We start from the raw sequence: 21,157 nt of genomic DNA on the forward strand, positions 1-21,157 counted from the left end.
TCAAATATGAGCATTTCTATGTATTTATTTGATTGTTCTAAGAATGAATAGGCAGATCATTCTTTGGGTCAATTTTTTATGATAAATCCGAGACTTCCATTTCCCCAGAAATGAGAACATTTAATGAGAATCTTTATTTTCTGTTAGCTTTTACATTATATTGACATAATTTCAGGCTAGGGTCACTAAAGTTGAATAAGTCCTGAAATTGTATGGTATGTACATTCATTGTTTTCCTGTGATATGTCTGTGTGACAGCACTGCATCATTAGTATTTTTTTTGCTCCTGCCAATAATGTATTGTGATCATAATTATGAAGCTGCCAATCACCTATTCCTGGTGTTTTGGAATAAGAATCTCAGTCCTCTATAATTATCTTGTAAACAGGGAATATAATCACGACAAGTGACACTTCTCTAGAACTTGTCAATTGCACATAGCATTAGCCACACCCTCTGTGCATGATCTCACGCAGCATTTCCACAGCTCTCCAGTTTGCTGTCACTTACACGTTCATCTAGCCGTTCGTTGATATTATCATTGGTCTTGGTCCAATAAGAAGGTCTCTTCTCACTACTGCTGAAATTAATGTATTTCTTCAATGGCGAGTTGATTGGAGTGAGGAATTGCATTCGGATTGCCATGCCTGCAAGGGACAGATAACACAGGATTGTTAACAAAATGGAGCCATAAATGTTTAAACATGGCTAGCATTTCATATAGCCATGTCCTCTACATCTTTCCCTTTATCTGTCTTCTTATGTAATTGCAATGGAGCATTAGCTGCCGACATATCCTTATTTAAAACAGTCTTGAAAAAGATGTGAAACTCCTTTCATTTAATTTGAACGAAATGAAATAGGGAATTTTTTTGCTGCATCGAAACAATGGAGCTTTTTGTTTGTTTCATATGAGTCTTGGAAAATCAGGTGCTAGAATGAAATAATCAGACTGCTATTACTTCATCTGGATTTTGACCCCAGTTTTGCGTTGAAGGTCTGCCTGTACTCATCACCATCCTAATACCCTACTGTGGTCCTGGTCTCCGAATGTTGCAGCCATGTAGCTTTACCAGCAAGGGATTACAGTTGAGCGCTTCCTTGATTAGGTTTTGGTGTCAATGAGGAAGGAGCGGGACATAATAGCATCTCAGAGAGCGATATCCAATGTGTAATAGGCACACACAGCAGTCTTATACTTTCTGGTTTTGTACACCATCTTCAAATAGATGAAAATATATCACAGCGGTTTAGATGGTACAATGATTCTCTATACTATACTTGCTTGTTTTGTTGCAAACTATTAGAATTTTAGCAACCAGGAAATGTCGGAGCGATTTCTGCATAGTGCACCTTTTAAGTAATACAAACAGGAGAAGGAGAATGCAGTTACTTCGGAGGCCGTAATGTCTGCTCTGGGACATATGGGCAGTTCTTCAACTCAGACTCATTGACCCCAATTCACTATCCCGCAGAGATGGTCCCTATAAACTTTTTCTTTAAACCTTTTCTCATTGGTTTGAGATGGTATCGACATGCGGGGTGACAAGTAGCCTCGTGGTTAGAGTGTTGGGCCAGTAACCGAAAGGTTGCTAGATCGAATCCCCGATCTGACAAGGTAAAAATCTGCCATTTTGTCCCTGAACAAGGCAGTTAACCCACTGTTCCTAGGCCATCATTGCAAACAAGAATTTGTTCTTAACTGACTTGCCTAGTTAAATAAAGGTTCAAATAAATAAAAAATCTTCGTCTGACCCTTGACCCCTCGAGAAGAATCCAATTAAATTGAGAGTGAGGGAAAAAAAACATAAACCCCTCTAATTCATCTAATGTCAGTTTGGGGCTTTGCAGAAAGAATTATTGACAATGGTAGTTATATGTCACAATTTAATTAACTGTCTACCATAACAATATATATATTTTTTAATAGCACATTATTTATCAGATTGTTGCATGGAAGCCTTTAGCTTAGTGTATTTACTTCACACAAAATCTCCATAATTCAAAGCACATGCAATAGACACTGCACACGCGACCCAATTTCAGTTAATAAACTCTACAGGAAACCCCTACAGTATAGCCTATAGAAGAATATGTGCCTCTTTCAGCTGTCATTGTGGCTCTTCAGACAGTCACAAATTTGATAGGGCTATGCACAATCAACTACATAGGAATCTCTGTCACAGACATGAAGTCTGTTAACAATTCAGAGAGGAATGGGGGAAAATTCTATCTTCTCTTGTACAAAAAAATCACAAGAAAGAGGATTTTGACACCCATCATCTGATTGTTTTGAAACAGAAAAGCATTCCTGCAAAATTATTTTGTTGAAATGTAACTTTTTCTGCGAAATTAATCTAATTGATTGCACCCAGATTTGCCATTTTAATTTATAGGACTCATAAAATACAATAAATATAGTACCTAACATCTGAATTGGACCAAACTTTTTTCTAACAATGACTGAGACATGAGGAATGTTTTTGTCATCAGTGTACATGCAAGTTTGATGTATGTGCCACCCAGAACCAATTATAAGGTTAACTGATAGTTGCTAATGGATGCTATTGAGACACAAAACACAGAGAATGGAGGTGAATGTCAATGTTTAGGATCTTAATTTGTGACATTGTATTTAAGATAGATTTTTGTGTATTGCTTGACTTGTGTGCAAGGCCAGATTACAAGATTATTAAGGACATTTGAGGGTTCTGTTACACATCCTGAAAAATAGGGTGTACAAACCCAACAATACACCACCTATGAAATTGGGTTACAGGTCTCTGCATACTTACAAGAGAAAAATATTTGTTATACAGAATTATAATGTATATTGTTAGAATACAAGGCTGGAATTTGGGAAGAATTTCTGAGAGAATATCATGAATTATGTCCCCTTTTGTATCGATATCAAATCATTTCTGGGTAACAATTAAGTACCTTACTGGGATTGTTTTCAATTAAAATGGTCAAATAGATTCTTACCAAAGACCAATTTCTCAAGCAAGCATTTTGTCTGAGAGTGGTCTAAGTTGGGAGGGGGAAACTGAAAACTAGGTGTTGTTGGCAGATAGGTTTGGAACTCTCTTTCTTATTGGTCTGTTGTAACTACCCATCCCGGATCCGGGAGTGTAATCATCATCTGACACTAATTAGCATAACACAACGGACATAAATATTACTAGAAAATATTCAGATTCATGAAATAACAAGTGAAATATATTGAAACACAGCTTAGCCTTTTGTTAATCGCCCTGTCATCTCAGGTTTTGAAAATATGCTTTACAGACAAAGCAAGACAAGCATTTGTGTAAGTTTATCGATAGCCTAGCATAGCATTTTGCCTAGCTAGCAGCAGGCAACCTGGTCACGAAAATCAGAAAAGCAATCAAATTAAATCGTTTACCTTTGATGAGCTTCGGATGTTTTCACTCACGAGCCTCCGAGTTAGATAGCAAAGGTTCCTTTTTTCCAAAAATATTATTTTTGTAGGCGAAATAGCGCCGTTTGTTCTTCACGTTTGGCTGAGAAAACGCTGGAAAATATTCCAAATTAGCTCCATAATATCGACAGAAACATGACAAACGTTGTTTATAATCAATCCTCAAGGTGTTTTTCAAATATCTATTAGATAATATATCCACCGGGACAATTTGCTTTTCAGTAGGACTGAGAGGAAAAATGGCTACCTCTGTATTTTACGCGAGAATCACTCTGAGAGGTGACCACTTACGCAATATAGTCGCTTACGCTCATTCTTCAACATAAATGTGTGAAACTACATCAAAATGCTCTAGACACCTTGGGGAATACGTAGAAAAAGGAATCTGGTTGATAGCCCATTCACTGCTCAATAGGGACGCAGAGCTTTCAAAACATGAGTCACTTCCGGATTGGATTTCTCTCAGGCTTTCGCCTGCAATATCAGTTCTGTTATACTCACAGACAATATTTTTACAGTTTTGGAACCTTTAGAGTGTTTTCTATCCCAGGCTGTCAATTATATGCATATTCTAGCATCTTGGCCTGACAAAATATCCTGTTTACTACGGGAACGTTATTTTTCAAAAAATTTAAATACTGCCCCCTAGTCACAAAAGGTTTTAATGGTTGCATAATATTATCTATTTTTGCCAACTTTCTATTGAAATTGATTTTGGTAAGTTAATTTATATTTTTTAAGATGACTACCGAATAGGTCTACTTCACCATCCGCCCATTTTGTTGGTAAACTAATAGCTTGTTTACTTTGGGAACGTTATTTTTCCAAAAATGAACTGCCCCTTAGTTACAAGAAGTTTTAACAAACCAGACATCTGGTGATGTCACCAGGCAGTTCAAAACTCCATCTCACCAAAACAGGAAGAATTTCAGGCGGCCTTTTCAAACAGCTCTTACACTAAAAGGGTATTATTGTCATTTTCACAATTTCACAGCATTAATCCAACCTCATAGTGTGGAAATATATACAAGACACAGAAAAATCACATTTCTGACTGTACTGGGCCTTTAAACCAACTTTTTCAATAAATACGCAAGTATGGCTCTTTGCATAAAAATGGAAAGTATAATTATAAAATCAATTATTAATGACATTGTTAGTAATAATAATAAAAAATAAAGGGACTTATATAGTGCTTTACAATTGTAGAAATATAAAAATCACACTAAACAAAACCATGAATGAATAGAGGGTGGCTCAAGGAAGGGAAAGAGTATAATGTATCAGTGTATGGAGAGGTTAGGGTTGGGATTTGGATATGGATATGAACCCGATTTACAGTAAGGTGTGGGATCGGGGTTAGTGGAGGGGGAAAACACTGACGGATAAGATAGAAATTAAATATTGTTTGTTATTACGATTTTAAGACCAGTATCTATCTTTCTGAAGCCACCGCCCTGGCTCTGCATGGTCTATATTGTATTGTAAAAGATTGCTCCAGCTGAATGTTAGCCATAGCACATACATCAGACTTGACACCATTTGTCTTTGATTGCTACTGCTGCCCCACTCCCCACTCTGTTTTAACTCACACAGCACATTCACGCTGGAAATACAGGGTGAAGAAGAAAAAATAAATATTTTATGCTAGCGGTACACTCTAAAGATGTGCTCAGCATACGTGTCTCTGAAACAGCATGAATTGGATAACCTTCTCAAAATTGGTTAATTCAAGCTGCACCTGGCCCCTTTTGAAATGCCATAACTTAATACTAGGGAGCTCGCAATGACTGATTGATCTTGAGCAAGGTGCTATGCATGCATGCAAGCCATACACACAGTGGTGTAATGGTGCCTGAAGAATTTCCCCCCCAAAAAAATCTAAATGCCCCACCCGACGAAGGAAAAAATATGAAAAACAGTGACATACACTCTGAACGACCTAAAATTATAAATCCCGTATTGGTATTTCACAGTCAGGCCAACCCAAGCTGTACTGTGCAAGGTAGCCTAGTGGTTAAAGCATTGGGCCAGTAACCGAAAGGTTGCTAAATCGAATCCCCGAGCTGACAAGGTAAAAATCTGTCGTTCTGCCCCTGAACAAGGCAGTTAACCCACTGTTCCTAGGCCGTCATTGTAAGTAAGAATTTGTTCTTAACCGACTTGCCCTAGTTAAATAAAGGTTCAAATAAAAATAAATACAATTATTGTTTGAAACCAGGACATTATACTTCATATTATGAGGTATGTCTCACCTTACTTGAAAGTAGCCTATAGACAAAATCCCACCACAGAAATGTGAAGGCAATTATTTTTTTAAGAAGACTTACTCATATGCTTTATCCTGTTCTATTGATTTTCTTTCAATTTTCTTTCATTGTCGATTAGGAAAATACATTATCTTGGTCATATTAGCAACCCATGATAATTGTTGCATATTTAAACCCCCCCCACCACCACCCTCTTTCTACATTTCCCATGGATATTTCCATCTCTGTCCATGCACATTTTAGAACGCCCTTTTCCTGCAAATTTAATTTTAGAACATTCACGCGAAGGTACATTGCCCCATCTAAAATGTGAAGAATTAATAGTACATCAACATTTTAAGCTAAGCATTCGGATTTGTTCCATCAGCCTTATTAATTGAAACGGCAGTGGAGATTTAAGAAGTGAGTATACGCAATGCCCACTGAAAAATAAGTGGGTATATGGCGCACACACACATTACATTTACATTTACATTTAAGTCATTTAGCAGACGCTCTTATCCAGAGCGACTTACAAATTGGTGCATTCACCTTATGACATCCAGTGGAACAGCCACTTTACAATAGTGCATCTAAATCTTTTAAGGGGGGGGTGAGAAGGATTACTTTATCCTATCCTAGGTAATCCTTAAAGAGGTGGGGTTTCAGGTGTCTCCGGAAGGTGGTGATTGACTCCGCTGTCCTGGCGTCGTGAGGGAGTTTATTCCACCATTGGGGGGCCAGAGCAGCGAACAGTTTTGACTGGGCTGAGCGGGAACTGTACTTCCTCAGTGGTAGGGAGGCGAGCAGGCCAGAGGTGGATGAACACAGTGCCCTTGTTTGGGTATAGGGCCTGATCAGAGCCTGGAGGTACTGAGGTGCCGTTCCCCTCACAGCTCCGTAGGCAAGCACCATGGTCTTGTAGCGGATGCGAGCTTCAACTGGAAGCCAGTGGAGAGAGCGGAGGAGCGGGGTGACGGGAGAGAACTTGGGAAGGTTGAACACCAGACGGGCTGCGGCGTTCTGGATGAGTTGTAGGGGTTTAATGGCACAGGCAGGGAGCCCAGCCAACAGCGAGTTGCAGTAATCCAGACGGGAGATGACAAGTGCCTGGATTAGGACCTGCGCCGCTTCCTGTGTGAGGCAGGGTCGTACTCTGCGGATGTTGTAGAGCATGAACCTACAGGAACGGGCCACCGCCTTGATGTTAGTTGAGAACGACAGGGTGTTGTCCAGGATCACGCCAAGGTTCTTAGCGCTCTGGGAGGAGGACACAATGGAGTTGTCAACCGTGATGGCGAGATCATGGAACGGGCAGTCTTTCCCCGGGAGGAAGAGCAGCTCCGTCTTGCCGAGGTTCAGCTTGAGGTGGTGATCCGTCATCCACACTGATATGTCTGCCAGACATGCAGAGATGCGATTCGCCACCTGGTCATCAGAAGGGGGAAAGGAGAAGATTAATTGTGTGTCGTCTGCATAGCAATGATAGGAGAGACCATGTGAGGTTATGACAGAGCCAAGTGACTTGGTGTATAGCGAGAACAGGAGAGGGCCTAGAACAGAGCCCTGGGGGACACCAGTGGTGAGAGCACGTGGTGTGGAGACGGATTCTCGCCACGCCACCTGGTAGGAGCGACCTGTCAGGTAGGACGCAATCCAAGCGTGGGCCGCGCCGGAGATGCCCAACTCGGAGAGGGTGGAGAGGAGGATCTGATGGTTCACAGTATCGAAGGCAGCCGATAGGTCTAGAAGGATGAGAGCAGAGGAGAGAGAGTTAGCTTTAGCAGTGCGGAGCGCCTCCGTGATACAGAGAAGAGCAGTCTCAGTTGAATGACTAGTCTTGAAACCTGACTGATTTGGATCAAGAAGATCATTCTGAGAGAGATAGCGGGAGAGCTGGCCAAGGACGGCACGTTCAAGAGTTTTGGAGAGAAAAGAAAGAAGGGATACTGGTCTGTAGTTGTTGACATCGGAGGGATCGAGTGTAGGTTTTTTCAGAAGGGGTGCAACTCTCGCTCTCTTGAAGACGGAAGGGACGTAGCCAGCGGTCAGGGATGAGTTGATGAGCGAGGTGAGGTAAGGGAGAAGGTCTCCCGAAATGGTCTGGAGAAGAGAGGAGGGGATAGGGTCAAGCGGGCAGGTTGTTGGGCGGCAGGCCGTCACAAGACGCGAGATTTCATCTGGAGAGAGAGGGGAGAAAGAGGTCAGAGCACAGGGTAGGGCAGTGTGAGCAGAACCAGCGGTGTCGTTAGACTTAGCAAACGAGGATCGGATGTCGTCGACCTTCTTTTCAAAATGGTTGACGAAGTCATCTGCAGAGAGGGAGGAGGGGGGGAGGGGAGGATTCAGGAGGGAGGAGAAGGTGGCAAAGAGCTTCCTAGGGTTAGAGGCAGATGCTTGGAATTTAGAGTGGTAGAAAGTGGCTTTAGCAGCAGAGACAGAAGAGGAAAATGTAGAGAGGAGGGAGTGAAAGGATGCCAGGTCCGCAGGGAGGCGAGTTTTCCTCCATTTCCGCTCGGCTGCCCGGAGCCCTGTTCTGTGAGCTCGCAATGAGTCGTCGAGCCACGGAGCGGGAGGGGAGGACCGAGCCGGCCTGGAGGATAGGGGACATAGAGAGTCAAAGGATGCAGAAAGGGAGGAGAGGAGGGTTGAGGAGGCAGAATCAGGAGATAGGTTGGAGAAGGTTTGAGCAGAGGGAAGAGATGATAGGATGGAAGAGGAGAGAGTAGCGGGGGAGAGAGAGCGAAGGTTGGGACGGCGCGATACCATCCGAGTAGGGGCAGTGTGGGAAGTGTTGGATGAGAGCGAGAGGGAAAAGGATACAAGGTAGTGGTCGGAGACTTGGAGGGGAGTTGCAATGAGGTTAGTGGAAGGACAGCATCTAGTAAAGATGAGGTCGAGCATATTGCCTGCCTTGTGAGTAGGGGGGAAGGTGAGAGGGTGAGGTCAAAAGAGGAGAGGAGTGGAAAGAAGGAGGCAGAGAGGAATGAGTCAAAGGTAGACGTGGGGAGGTTAAAGTCGCCCAGAACTGTGAGAGGTGAGCCGTCCTCAGGAAAGGAGCTTATCAAGGCATCAAGCTCATTGATGAACTCTCCGAGGGAACCTGGAGGGCGATACATGATAAGGATGTTAAGCTTGAAAGGGCTGGTAACTGTCGGGGTGTGCGAGAACACGTGGGCGGACGAAGAGAGAGCAGTAGGAGTAGCAGTGTTATCTGTGGTGATCCATGTTTCCGTCAGTGCCAAGAAGTCGAGGGACTGGAGGGAGGCATAGGCTGAGATGAACTCTGCCTTGTTGGCCGCAGATCGGCAGTTCCAGAGGCTACCGGAGACCTGGAACTCCACGTGGGTCGTGCGCGCTGGGACCACCAGATTAGGGTGGCCGCGGCCACGCGGTGTGGAGCGTTTGTATGGTCTGTGCAGAGAGGAGAGAACAGGGATAGACAGACACATAGTTGACAGGCTACAGAAGAGGCTACGCTAATGCAAAGGAGATTGGAATGGCAAGTGGACTACACGTCTCGAATGTTCAGAAAGTTAAGCTTACGTAGCAAGAATCTTATTGACTAAAATGATTAAAATGATACAGTACTGCTGAAGTAGTCTAGCTGGCAGTGGCTGCGGTGTTGACTTTGTAGGCTAGCTGGCAGTGGCTGCGTTGTTGACACTACACTAATCAAGTCGTTCCGTTGAGTGTGATAGTTTCTACAGTGCTGCTATTCGGGGGCTAGCCTACCTGCTATTGAGGCGCCCTGAAAATAATATTCAAAAGTTCGGTCCTTGGACACAGAGGGTTTAAACACTAAAGAAACAACAGGGGAGCTCCATCGGTCCACAAGAAATGCAGACAGCCGGTGATGATGTAGTGGTAGCTATGGTAACTAGGATGCTGCTGGTAGAGAGTAGCCAGCTAGCTTACCGAGCTGTACCGACTAGCTAGGATAACTAGGATGCTGCTGGTAGAGTACCTAGCTAGCTTACCGAGCTGTACCGACTAGCTAGGATAACTAGGATGCTGCTGGTAGAGTAGCTAGCTAGCTTACCGAGCTGTACCGACTAGCTAGGATAACTAGGATGCTGCTGGTAGAGTTGCTAGCTAGCTTACCGAGCTATACCGACTAGCTAGGATAAATAGGATGCTGCTGGTAGAGTAGCTAGCTAGATTACCGAGCTGTACCGACTAGCTAGGATAACTAGGATGCTGCTGGTAGAGTAGCTAGCTAGCTTACCGAGCTGTACCGACTAGCTAGGATAACTAGGATGCTGCTGGTAGAGTAGCTAGCTAGCTTACCGAGCTGTACCGACTAGCTAGGATAACTAGGATGCTGCTGGTAGAGTAGCTAGCTAGCTTACCGAGCTGTACCGACTAGCTAGGATAACTAGGATGCTGCTGGTAGAGTAGCTAGCTAGCTTACCGAGCTGTACCGACTAGCTAGGATAAATAGGATGCTGCTGGTAGAGTAGCTAGCTAGCTTACCGAGCTGTACCGACTAGCTAGGATAACTAGGATGCTGCTGGTAGAGTAGCTAGCTAGCTTACCGAGCTGTACCGACTAGCTAGGATAACTAGGATGATGCTGGTAGAGTAGCTAGCTAGCTTACCGAGCTGTACCGAGTAGCTAAGATAACTAGGATGCTGCTGGTAGAGTAGAGTAGCTAGCTAGCTAGGATAAATAGGATGCTGCGAGCTATACCGACTAGCTAGGATAAATAGGATGCTGCTGGTAGAGTAGCTAGCTACCGAGCTATACCGAGCTTACCGAGCTGTACCGACTAGCTAGGATAAATAGGATGCTGCTGGTAGAGTACCTAGCTAGCTTACCGAGCTGTACCGACTAGCTAGGATAACTAGGATGCTGCTGGTCGAGTAGCTAGCTAGCTTACCGAGCTGTACCGACTAGCTAGGATAACTAGGATGCTGCTGGTAGAGTAGCTAGCTAGCTTACCGAGCTATACCGACTAGCTAGGATAAATAGGATGCTGCTGGTAGAGTACCTAGCTAGCTCACCGAGCTGTACCGACTAGCTAGGATAACTAGGATGCTGCTGGTCGAGTAGCTAGCTAGCTTACCGAGCTGTACCGACTAGCTAGGATAACTAGGATGCTGCTGGTAGAGTAGCTAGCTAGCTTACCGAGCTGTACCGACTAGCTAGGATAACTAGGATGCTGCTGGTAGAGTAACTAGCTAGTTTATTAACTAGCTAGTTTATTGTGTCACATGAGGATGACACACAAAACATAACCAGGCAGCATCACACCCGAATGCCAGGAATTGATTCAAATTCTTTGTGATACATCTACTGTCTGTCCGAGCTCAACATTTCCTCTTATGGATCATGAATGAGTCTAATATGGTGCTGATGTAACCATTGCATGCAAATTCTTCAGCTAACACTGTTCCATCAGTTCACAGGAGCCTCCTGCATCTGAAATGCCTTTGAAGCTCTGTGTAGAGTAGTGAGCATTGCAGGATTCATATATGTCAGTTTTCTCCATTATGCAAATACATACCTTATTCCTAGTAACCCCTCACCCCCATTCCTATTTCCTTTGTGCCATTAATATTGCAGCAAATCTTTTACACTCAATTTCAAATTGTGTCACATGAGGATGGCATCGCTTTACATTTTATTGCTTGTCATTGTTGGCGTCAAAATGCCTGGCAGAGAATAGTAGTCACTATTTTTCAAAAGAGAACAAACAGTATAATATGTTTTCATAGGACACTCCTTTTCCCACACTTCAAAGCATTTTATATGCAGCAATACTGCAGAATGTGGCTTCAAAAAACAATACAAAAGTGATCTCACTTTTCACCAATTTTAATGATAAGGAAATAGCCCAGTGTTATTTAGAGTATCTAATCAGTGATTGTTTTTCTGACATGTCCTTTCTCTGTCTCTCTTGTGTCTCCATAGGTAACCGATAGGATGGGGGCCAGGGAAGCGAGTGGGCACAGCTACCTGGTGGCTTGCTGGCAGCCCATTCTGATTCTGATGCTGGGCACCGTACTGTCCGGTTCCACCACAGGTTGCCCGTCCCGCTGTGAGTGCAATGCCCAGGAGCGCTCAGTCATATGCCACCGCAAGAAGCTTATGTCCGTCCCTGAGGGCATCCCCACAGAAACGCGGCTGCTGGACCTCAGCAAGAACCGCATCAAGACCATCAACATGGATGAGTTCGCAACCTACCCCAACCTGGAGGAGCTGGAGCTCAACGAAAACACCATCTCCGCTATTGAGCCCGGCGCCTTCAACAACCTGTACGGCCTCCGGACATTGGGGCTGCGCAGCAACAAGCTCAAACTCATCCAGCTGGGTGTGTTCACGGGCCTCAGCAACCTCACCCAGTTGGACATCAGTGAGAACAAGATAGTCATCCTGCTGGACTATATGTTCCAAGACCTGTACAACCTGCGCTCCATGGAGGTGGGCGACAATGACTTGGTATTCATCTCCCACCGGGCCTTCCATGGTCTCAGCAGCCTGGAGCAGCTGACTTTGGAAAAGTGCAACCTGACCTCGGTGCCCACCGAGGCCTTCACCCACCTTCACAGTTTGATCTTTCTCAGGCTGCGCCACCTCAACATCTATGTTATTAAGGATTACTCCTTCAAAAGACTGTACCGGCTGAAAGTGCTGGAGATCGCCAACTGGCCCTACCTGGACACCATGACCTCCAATTGCCTCTATGGCCTGAACCTCACCTCGCTGACCATCACCAATGGCAACCTGACCTCCATCCCATACGTGGCTCTCCGGCACTTGGTCTACCTACGGTTTCTGAATCTGTCCTATAACCCCATCCACACCATTGAGGGGAATAAGCTCCATGACCTTCTGAGGCTCCAGGAGTTTCACCTGGTTGGGGGCAGGCTGGCTATGATCGAGCCCTACTCGTTCCGGGGCCTAAACTATCTGAAGATCTTCAATGTGTCTGGCAATGCCTTGAGCACCTTGGAGGAGTCTGCGTTCCACTCGGTAGGCAATCTGGAGACTCTGGCGCTTTACGATAACCCCTTGGCATGTGACTGCCGGCTGCTGTGGGTGTTCCGGAGACGCTGGAGGCTCAACTTCAACCGGCAACAACCCACCTGCGCTTCACCTGAGTTCGTACAGGGAAAAGAGTTTAAAGATTTCCCGGACGTCCTGCAGCCCAACTACTTCACGTGTCGCAAGTCCAGGATCCGGGACCGCAAGGCGCAGCAGAAATTTGTGGACGAGGGAACTACTGTTCATTTTGTATGCCAGGCGGACGGTGATCCCGCCCCAGTCATCATGTGGCTCTCACCCCAGAAGCAGTTCATCACGACCAAAACCATCGGACGGCTCACAGTATTCCCAGATGGCACCCTTGAGGTGCGCTACGCGCAGATTCAGGATAATGGAACGTATGTGTGTATAGCCAGCAACGCCGGTGGCAATGACACATCTCTCGCCCACCTGCACGTCCATAGCTACTCTCCAGACTGGCCTCACCAACCCAACAAGACCTTTGCATTCATCTCCAACCAGCCCAATGAGAATGGTGGCAATGGGACGCGAACCAACGTCCCGTTCCCCTTCGACATCAAGACCTTAATCATCGCCACCACTATGGGTTTCATATCTTTCCTTGGTGTCGTCCTGTTTTGTCTGGTGCTACTCTTTCTGTGGAGTAGAGGTAAAGGGGCCACAAAGCACAACATAGAGATTGAGTATGTGCCACGCAAGTCAGACGCTGGGATGAGCAGCAGCAACGCAGACGCCCCTCGCAAGTTTAACATGAAAATGATTTAACGGGACCTAGGGAGCAAACAGACTCTTAACTTGAAATTGTAAAAAAAAAAAAAAAAAAACGTCAAATCCTCCCTTACAAATCTGTGGATCCTGGGATGTAATCATGAAGTAATCTGTTTTCCCTGACTTAACTGTTGGAGATGGAGAGAGAAGTTCCTTGCTTTCGTAATATGTTGAGTATATGAGGGGGATGATAGCAAAGCAGACGCTCCACAGCGTTGGCAATTTCTGCAAGGCCTTTAGGTACGTTTGTTCGAAAGCTAATTTTGTTGTGTGCGATTCATATTCTTGTGGATTTATATTGGGAAGAAATTATAGAAAAAAAGAGATGAACCCTTCTCTATGTATGTAATAACCTGCCTTCACTGTCCTTTTGCCTGTGTTCTTAGTTTATAGATTTTTTACAGAAATTGAAATATTTGTTTACCAAAATGTTAAGAGTAGATTGTATGGGTTGATGAGCACATTTAAACAATCCCTTCTGGTACTTTGTCAGTCAGAATATACAGTACCAGTCAAAGGTTTGGACACACCTACTCATTCAAGGGTCTTTCTTTATTTTTACTATTTTCTACGTTGTAGAGTAATAATGAAGACATCAAAACTATGAAATAACACATATGGAATCATGTAGTAACCAAAAAAAGTGTTAAACAAATCTAAATATATTTTAGATTTTAGATTCTTCAAAGTAGCCACCCTTTGCCTTAATGACAGCGTACCACACTATTTTCATTCTCTCAACCAGCGCCACCTGGAATACTTTTCCAACAGTCTTGAAGGAGTTCCACATATGCAGAGCACTTGATGGCTGCACAACTCATCCCAAACCATCTCAATTGGGTTATGGTCGGGTGATTGTGGAGACCAGGTCATCTTGATGCAGCATTCCATCACTCTCCTTCTTGGTCAAATAGCCCTTACACAGCCTGGAAGTGTTTTGGGTCATTGTCCTGTTGAAAAACAAATGATAGTCCCACAAAGCACAAACCAGACGGGATGGCGTATCACTGCAGGATGCTGTGGTAGCCATGCTGTTTAAGTGTAAATAAATCAATGACAGTGTCACCAGCAAAGCACCCCAATACCATCACAACTCCTCCATGCTTCACGGTGGGAACCACACATGCAGAGATCATCCGTTCACCTACTTTGCGTCTCACAAAGACATGGCTGTTGGAACCAAAAATCTCCAATTTGGACTCATCAGAGCAAAGGACAGATTTGCACCGGTCTAATGTCCATTACTCATGTTTCTTGGCTCAATCATGTCTCTTCTTCTTATTGGTGTTCTTTAGTAGTGGTTTCTTTGCAAAAATTCGACCATGAAGGCCTGATTCTCGCCATCTCTTCTGAACAGTAGATGTTGAGATGTGTCTGTTACTTGAACTCTGTGAAGCATTTATTTGGGCTGCAATTTCTGAGGCTGGTAACTCTAATGAAGTTATCCTCTGCAGCAGAGGTAACTCTGGGTCTTCCTTTCTTGTGGCGGTCCTCATGCGAGCCAAAGTTCTTGAAATTTTCCAGGTTGACTGACCTTCATGTCTTAAAGTAATGATGGACTGTTGTTTCTCTTTGTTTATTTGAGCTGTTCTTAGCATAATATGGACTTGGTCTTTTACCTAATAGGGCTATCTTCTGTATACCACCCCTACCTTGTCACAACAGAACTGTTTGGCTCAAACGCATTAAGAAGGAAAGAAATTCCACAAATTTACTTTTAACAAGGCACACCTGTTAATTGAAATGCATTCCAGGTGACTACCTCATGAAGCTGATTGAGAGAATGCCAAGAGTGTGCAAAGGTGTCTTCAAGGCAAAGGTTGGCTACTTTGAAGAATCTCAAATATAAAATCATTTTGATTTGTTTAACACTTTTTCTGGTTACTACATAGTTTTGATGTCTTCACTAAGATTCTACAATGTAGAAAATAGTAAAATCAAGGAAACCCTTGAATGAGTAGGTATGTCCAAACTTCTGACTGGTGTATATATATATATATATATATATACACACACACACACACACGGAACATATATATATGTATGTGTGTATATATGTGTTCTGTATCTCGTCCATATCATTCACTACAGTTGTGGCCAAAAGTTTTGAGAATTACAGAGATATTAATTTCCACAGAGTTTGCTGCTTCAGTGTCTTTAGATATTTTTGTCAGTTTTTACTATGGAATACTGAAGTATAGTTACAAGTATTTCATAAGTGTCAAAGCCTTTTATTGACAATTGCATGAAGTTGATGCAGAGTCAATACAATATTTGTAGTGTTGACCCTTCTTTTTCAAGTCCTCTGCAATCTGCCCTGGCATGCTGTCAATTAACTTCTGGGCCACATCCTGACTGATAACAGCCCATTCTTGCATAATCAATACTTGGAGTTTGTCAGAATTTGTGGGTTTTTGTTTGTCCTCGTCAACACTCACACCTGTGTTAACGAGAGAATCCCTGACATGATGTCAGCTGGTCCTTTTGTGGCAGGGCTGAGATGCAGTGGAAATGTTTTTGGGGGATTGAGTTCATTTGCATGGCAAAGAGGGACTTTGCAATTAATTGCAATTCATCTGATCACTCTTCATAACATTCTGGAGTATATGCAAATTGCCATCATACAAGCTGAGGCAGTAGACTTGGTGAAAATTAATATTTGTGTCATTCTCAAAACTTTTGGCTACGACTGTACACTTTACATTAAGTTGTTTTCATACCTGTGGAGCGCAATGTAATTCCTCTAGTAAACACATTGTTTTTAGTGGAGTAACAATGTTACATAATTATTTATTAATTGCATTGTAATGGTATAGTATTTGAGTTACTGTTTCTTAGTCTACTCTTTATTGTGTCATAACAAACAATGCACAATTCCATTACTATGCATTTACAAAGCAAAGACAATTTTTTACAATTACTATAACATGTTACTAAAATAGCAACTTAATTTAAACTGTTACCAGGGGAGTTTCAAATACGTAATTTTGTTGGCATAGTTTTATTGTATATAAGGTTAGCTGAGTCATTGCTCTATAGCGGCTTTTGGTTCGAACATGGTTCTTCTCAAAACCCCTCTAAATGTATTAATTCATTTATCAAGATTAGATCTCATTATCGCTGTTTTCTTGTGCTAGACACTGTGGCTCACAATGTTTATTGGCCATAAACATTGCATTATTTTATCATATACAGTGCATTCACACCCCTTAACTTTCTCCACATTTGGTTGCGACAGTATGAATATAAAATGGTCACTGATCTACACATAATACCACATAATGTCAAATACAAATTATGTAAAATTGAAAAGGGTATTCAATCCCTTTTATGGCAAGCCTAAATAAGTTCAGGAGTAAACAATTGCTTAATAAATTGCATGCACTCACTCTGTGTGCAATAATAGTGGTTAACATGATTTGTTAATAACTATCCCATCTCTACCCCACACATGCAATTGTCTGTAAGGTCCCTTAGTCGAGCAGTGAATTTCAGGCACAGATTTAACCACAAAGACCAGGGAAGTTTTCCAATGCCTGACAAAGGAACGGAACCGATTGGTAAATATAATGAAGCAGACACTGAATATCCGTTTGAGCATGGTGAAGCTGTTTATTAGGCTTTGGATGGTGTATGAATACACCCAGGTACTACAAAGATACAGACTTCCTTCCGAACTAAGTTGCCGGAGAGAAAGAAAACCACTCAGGGATTTCGCCATGAGGCCATGGTGATTATAAAACAGTAACAGAGTTTAATGGCTGTGATATGACAAACCTGAGGATGGCTCAACAACATTGTGGTTACTTCAAAATACTAACCTAAATGACAGAGTGAAAAGAACGATGCCTGTACAGAATAAAACTATATTCCAAAACATGCATCCTGTTTGCAACAACTGCAAAAGTTGTGGCATAGGAATTCCATATTTGTCCTGAATCACTGGGTACCATTCTCAATATTTTCAATCGTGGGGGTGGCTGCATCATAATATGGGTATGCTTGTCGTCATAAAAATAAAAGGAATGTAGCTAAGCACAGGCACAATCCTACAGGAAAATCTGGTTTTGTCTGCTTTCTAACATACACTTAGAAACTAGTTCACCTTTCAGCAGAACAATAAACTTAAAACACAAAACCAAATCTATACGAGTTGCTTACCAAGATGACATTGAATGTTCCTGAGTGGCGTACTTAGAGTTTTGACTTAAATCTGCCTCAAAATCTATGGCAAGACTTGACAAATCTGTCTAGCAATGATCAACAACCAACTTGACAGAGCTTGAAGAATTTTCAAAATAATACGTGCAAATATTCCACAATCCAGGTATGCAAAGCTCTTAGACTTACTAATACATCTTGATTAGATAAGTATTGGGTGTTTTCATTTTCATTAGTAAATTGTATTTTTTTTGTTGTGTAGATTGATGGGGGGAAAAAATGTCAAAGCCAATTAAATCCATTTAAACCCTACTTTGTAACACAACAAAATGTTGAAAAAGTCTAGGGGCGTAAATACTTTCTGAAGGCACAGTAATTTTATTATATTATCTATTTATTTTTGTTTTTCTCTGGGGAGCTAAAATCAGCCTAATCGAAAATGTGGTGTTTTTAAACATAGTCTATATGCAAACAATGAACAATGACACATTATACACACACACACTTCTCTCTGTTCAGAAGATAATCCAGCAAAAAAAATTTGGGATGCTACTGTTGATTACAACTGATGGTATATTCCATTGCATATTATTGCATGAATACCTTGGTATCTGTTTATCTGCTGCCTTTTGAATTATGTTACAGTGCACTCTAAAGAGTCTTACATAATGGGCTTATGTTGTGCTTAACATTTTTATGGAGAATAAAAGTTGGGATGCTCTACTTTGTTACTAATGTGCTCAGCAACCTGTAAAACACTTAATCCCATGTTAGGGAGCTTTGGTTGTCAGAAATATTATTGTTTGAATTTCTCGACCCTCCACAACCACACCCCCATACAAAAATTCCTGTGCAGGTTTATTTTACTATATGATATCCCAAAAAAGGGTGTAAAGAATTTTAAAAAAGTAACTTCCTGCTGATCCTCCTGGATATACAGTATGTGTAATGAATGCCCTTATCTTTTCAACTACACACTGTGGACAGCTGGGCTTTGCGGATATGTGCAGGATAAAGGCTATGTTATTGAGGATGGATGACATTCCAGACAACGACACACAGTAACGGGTTGGAAGTATGGACTGAATATGCAGATGGTGCATCGACACAGATGGTTTCACCCATGGAGTGGTCTGAAGCAAGCAGCTTTGGAGTAATCCGTTTTGCTGAAAACCATGGTTCCTTCCCTGGCTGATTATGAATGCTCGCTTTGTTCAAAGTGTGGCAACTGTACTTAGTCTTTTGGTCCCGGTCGAGTCAGAGATTCATGGGAACCTCATTTCTTTCTCTTGTTCCTTTTTTTAAATTTTGACCCAGGACTATGTTGAACATGTAGTCCCAGCCAACTTTATATGAAAATATATTTAAAAATCCATGGGAAAAAAATCCATTAAAATTGTTCTGTGCAATAAAGGTAATATGCAGATTTTTTTTTTATGTAAGTTTTTTTCTTGATGTTAAATTGTTGAAAATATGGTATGTTGTATTAAACAATCTATGGAGTTTTTTAAACAGATAATAGTCCTATCTTGATTTAAAACTCAAAGCATGTATTTATTTCTAACTACCACTAAAAATGTAAGAAAAGGACTTTCAGATCTGGCAGATGTAGATTACCAAGGGGGGTTGGGGGTTTTGCTTTCTACTCCTCATTATAGCCAATTAGCTATACTGTAGCAGGGATATTCAGATGCTTTAAAGCTAGCTAATTTCCTGTTTACAGGGAAGCATAATCCTTGCTATGCTTCCTGCCCCCTTGAATGTTAATCATTCTCTATCACTAATAGATCAAGGACCATGGTATATTAAGACAATTAGACATTAAAGCCACAATCCTGCATTTGTTTTACATCCAAATGGCAGCCCTGGACTTTGTTTGCTATGAGGTCTATGCAGGATAAGGCTGGAGAAATTTTTAAATGAAGAGTTATACTAGGCATATGAGAGGCATATTTTCAGGGTAATGTTCAAGAATCAATGCGTTAATTTAAATTACTATTGAATGGCAGTAAATATTGCAGATTGTACCGTTTTAATGTTAGAAATGGCTATTATATTGCTACCCTTCTACGCTTGTGTTTATCAAGTTTTTCTTGAAGCACACAATCCGTATTCCCCTTTTGAACCAAAGGATAACTCTGAAACACAAACTTGTAAGGGGATAAAATATACTTGTGATTTTCCTACAATTGTCTCAATGAACTAGACCAACTAGTGATATACACAAAAAAAAGAGCAGAAAATAGGAATTTACCTCTGGTTACAGTATCCCAGAGTAACACAATGTTTAGATAGATAAACGCATGTCATCAGATTCATATGTACAGTTGAAGTTGGAAGTTTACATACACTTAGGTTGGAGTCATTAAAATTCATCTTTCAACCACTCCACAATTTTCTTGTTAACAAACTATAGTTTTGGCAAGTCGGTTAGGACATGACACAAGTCATTTTTCCAACAATTGTTTACAGACAGCTTATTTCACGTATAATTCATTGTATCACAATTCCAGTGGGTAAGAAGTTAACATACACTAATTAGACTATGCCTTTAAACAGCTTGGAAAATTCCAGATAATGATGTCATGGCTTTAGAAGCTTCTGATAGGCTAATTGACATAATTTGAGTCAATTGGAAGTGTACCTGTGGATGTATTTTAAGGCCTACCTCCAATCTCAGTGCCTCTTTGCTTGAAATCATGGGAAAATCAAAAGAAATCAGCCAAGACCTCAGAAATAAAATGGTAGACCTCCACATGTCTTGTCCATCTTTGGGAGCAATTTCCAAATGCCTGAAGGTACCACATTCATCTGTACGCAAGTATAAACACCATGGGACTACGCAGCTGTCATACAGCTCAGGAAGGAGACGCGTTCTGTCTCCTAGAGATGAACGTACATTGGTGCGAAAAGTGCAAATCAATCCCAGAACAACAGCAACTGACCTTGTGAAGATGGTACAAAAGTATCTATATCCACAGTAAAACGAGTCCTATATTGAAATAACCTGAAAGGTCGCTCAGCAAGGAAGAAGCCACTTCTCCAAAACCACCATAAAAAATGCCAGACTACAGTTTGCAACTACACATGGGGACAAAGATCACACTTTGTGTAGAAATATCCTCTGGTCTGATGAAACAAAAATGTAACTGTTTGGCCATAATGACCATCATTATGTTTGGAGGAAAAAGGGGGAGGCTTGCAAGCCGAAGAAAACCATCCCAACCATGAAGCACAGGGGTGGCAGCATCATGTTGCGGGGGTGCTTTGCTGCAGGAGGGACTGGTGTACTTCACAAAATAGATTTCATTGTGTGGAAGGATAATTATGTGGATATATTGAAGCAACATCTCAAGACATCAGTCAGGAAGATAAAGCTTGGTAAGCAAATGGGTCATCCAAATGAACAATGACCCCAAGCATACTTCCAAAGTTGTGGCAAAATGGCTTAAGGACAACAAAGTCAAGGTATTGGAGTGGCCATCACAAAGCCCTGACCTGAATGGGCCAAAATTCACCCAACTTA

At 42.1% G+C, this 21,157-nt stretch overlaps 1 protein-coding gene across 1 annotated transcript in view; it reads left to right on the top strand.

The window, feature by feature from the left end:
• Positions 1-20,806, top strand: part of lingo1a (leucine rich repeat and Ig domain containing 1a) — a 60,595-nt gene extending 39,789 nt beyond the window's left edge. Inside the window, exon 2 of the mRNA XM_029668738.2 lies at positions 11,608-20,806. Within this exon, the coding sequence (XP_029524598.1) occupies positions 11,620-13,467 (1,848 nt within the window). The 5' untranslated portion in view covers positions 11,608-11,619 and the 3' untranslated portion in view covers positions 13,468-20,806. The remainder of the gene's footprint in view (positions 1-11,607) is intronic.
• The last annotated feature ends 351 nt before the right edge of the window (positions 20,807-21,157 follow it).

This window comes from Oncorhynchus nerka, linkage group LG9a (genome assembly GCF_034236695.1).
Source record: "Oncorhynchus nerka isolate Pitt River linkage group LG9a, Oner_Uvic_2.0, whole genome shotgun sequence".
Classification (NCBI taxonomy): Eukaryota; Metazoa; Chordata; class Actinopteri; order Salmoniformes; family Salmonidae; genus Oncorhynchus; species Oncorhynchus nerka.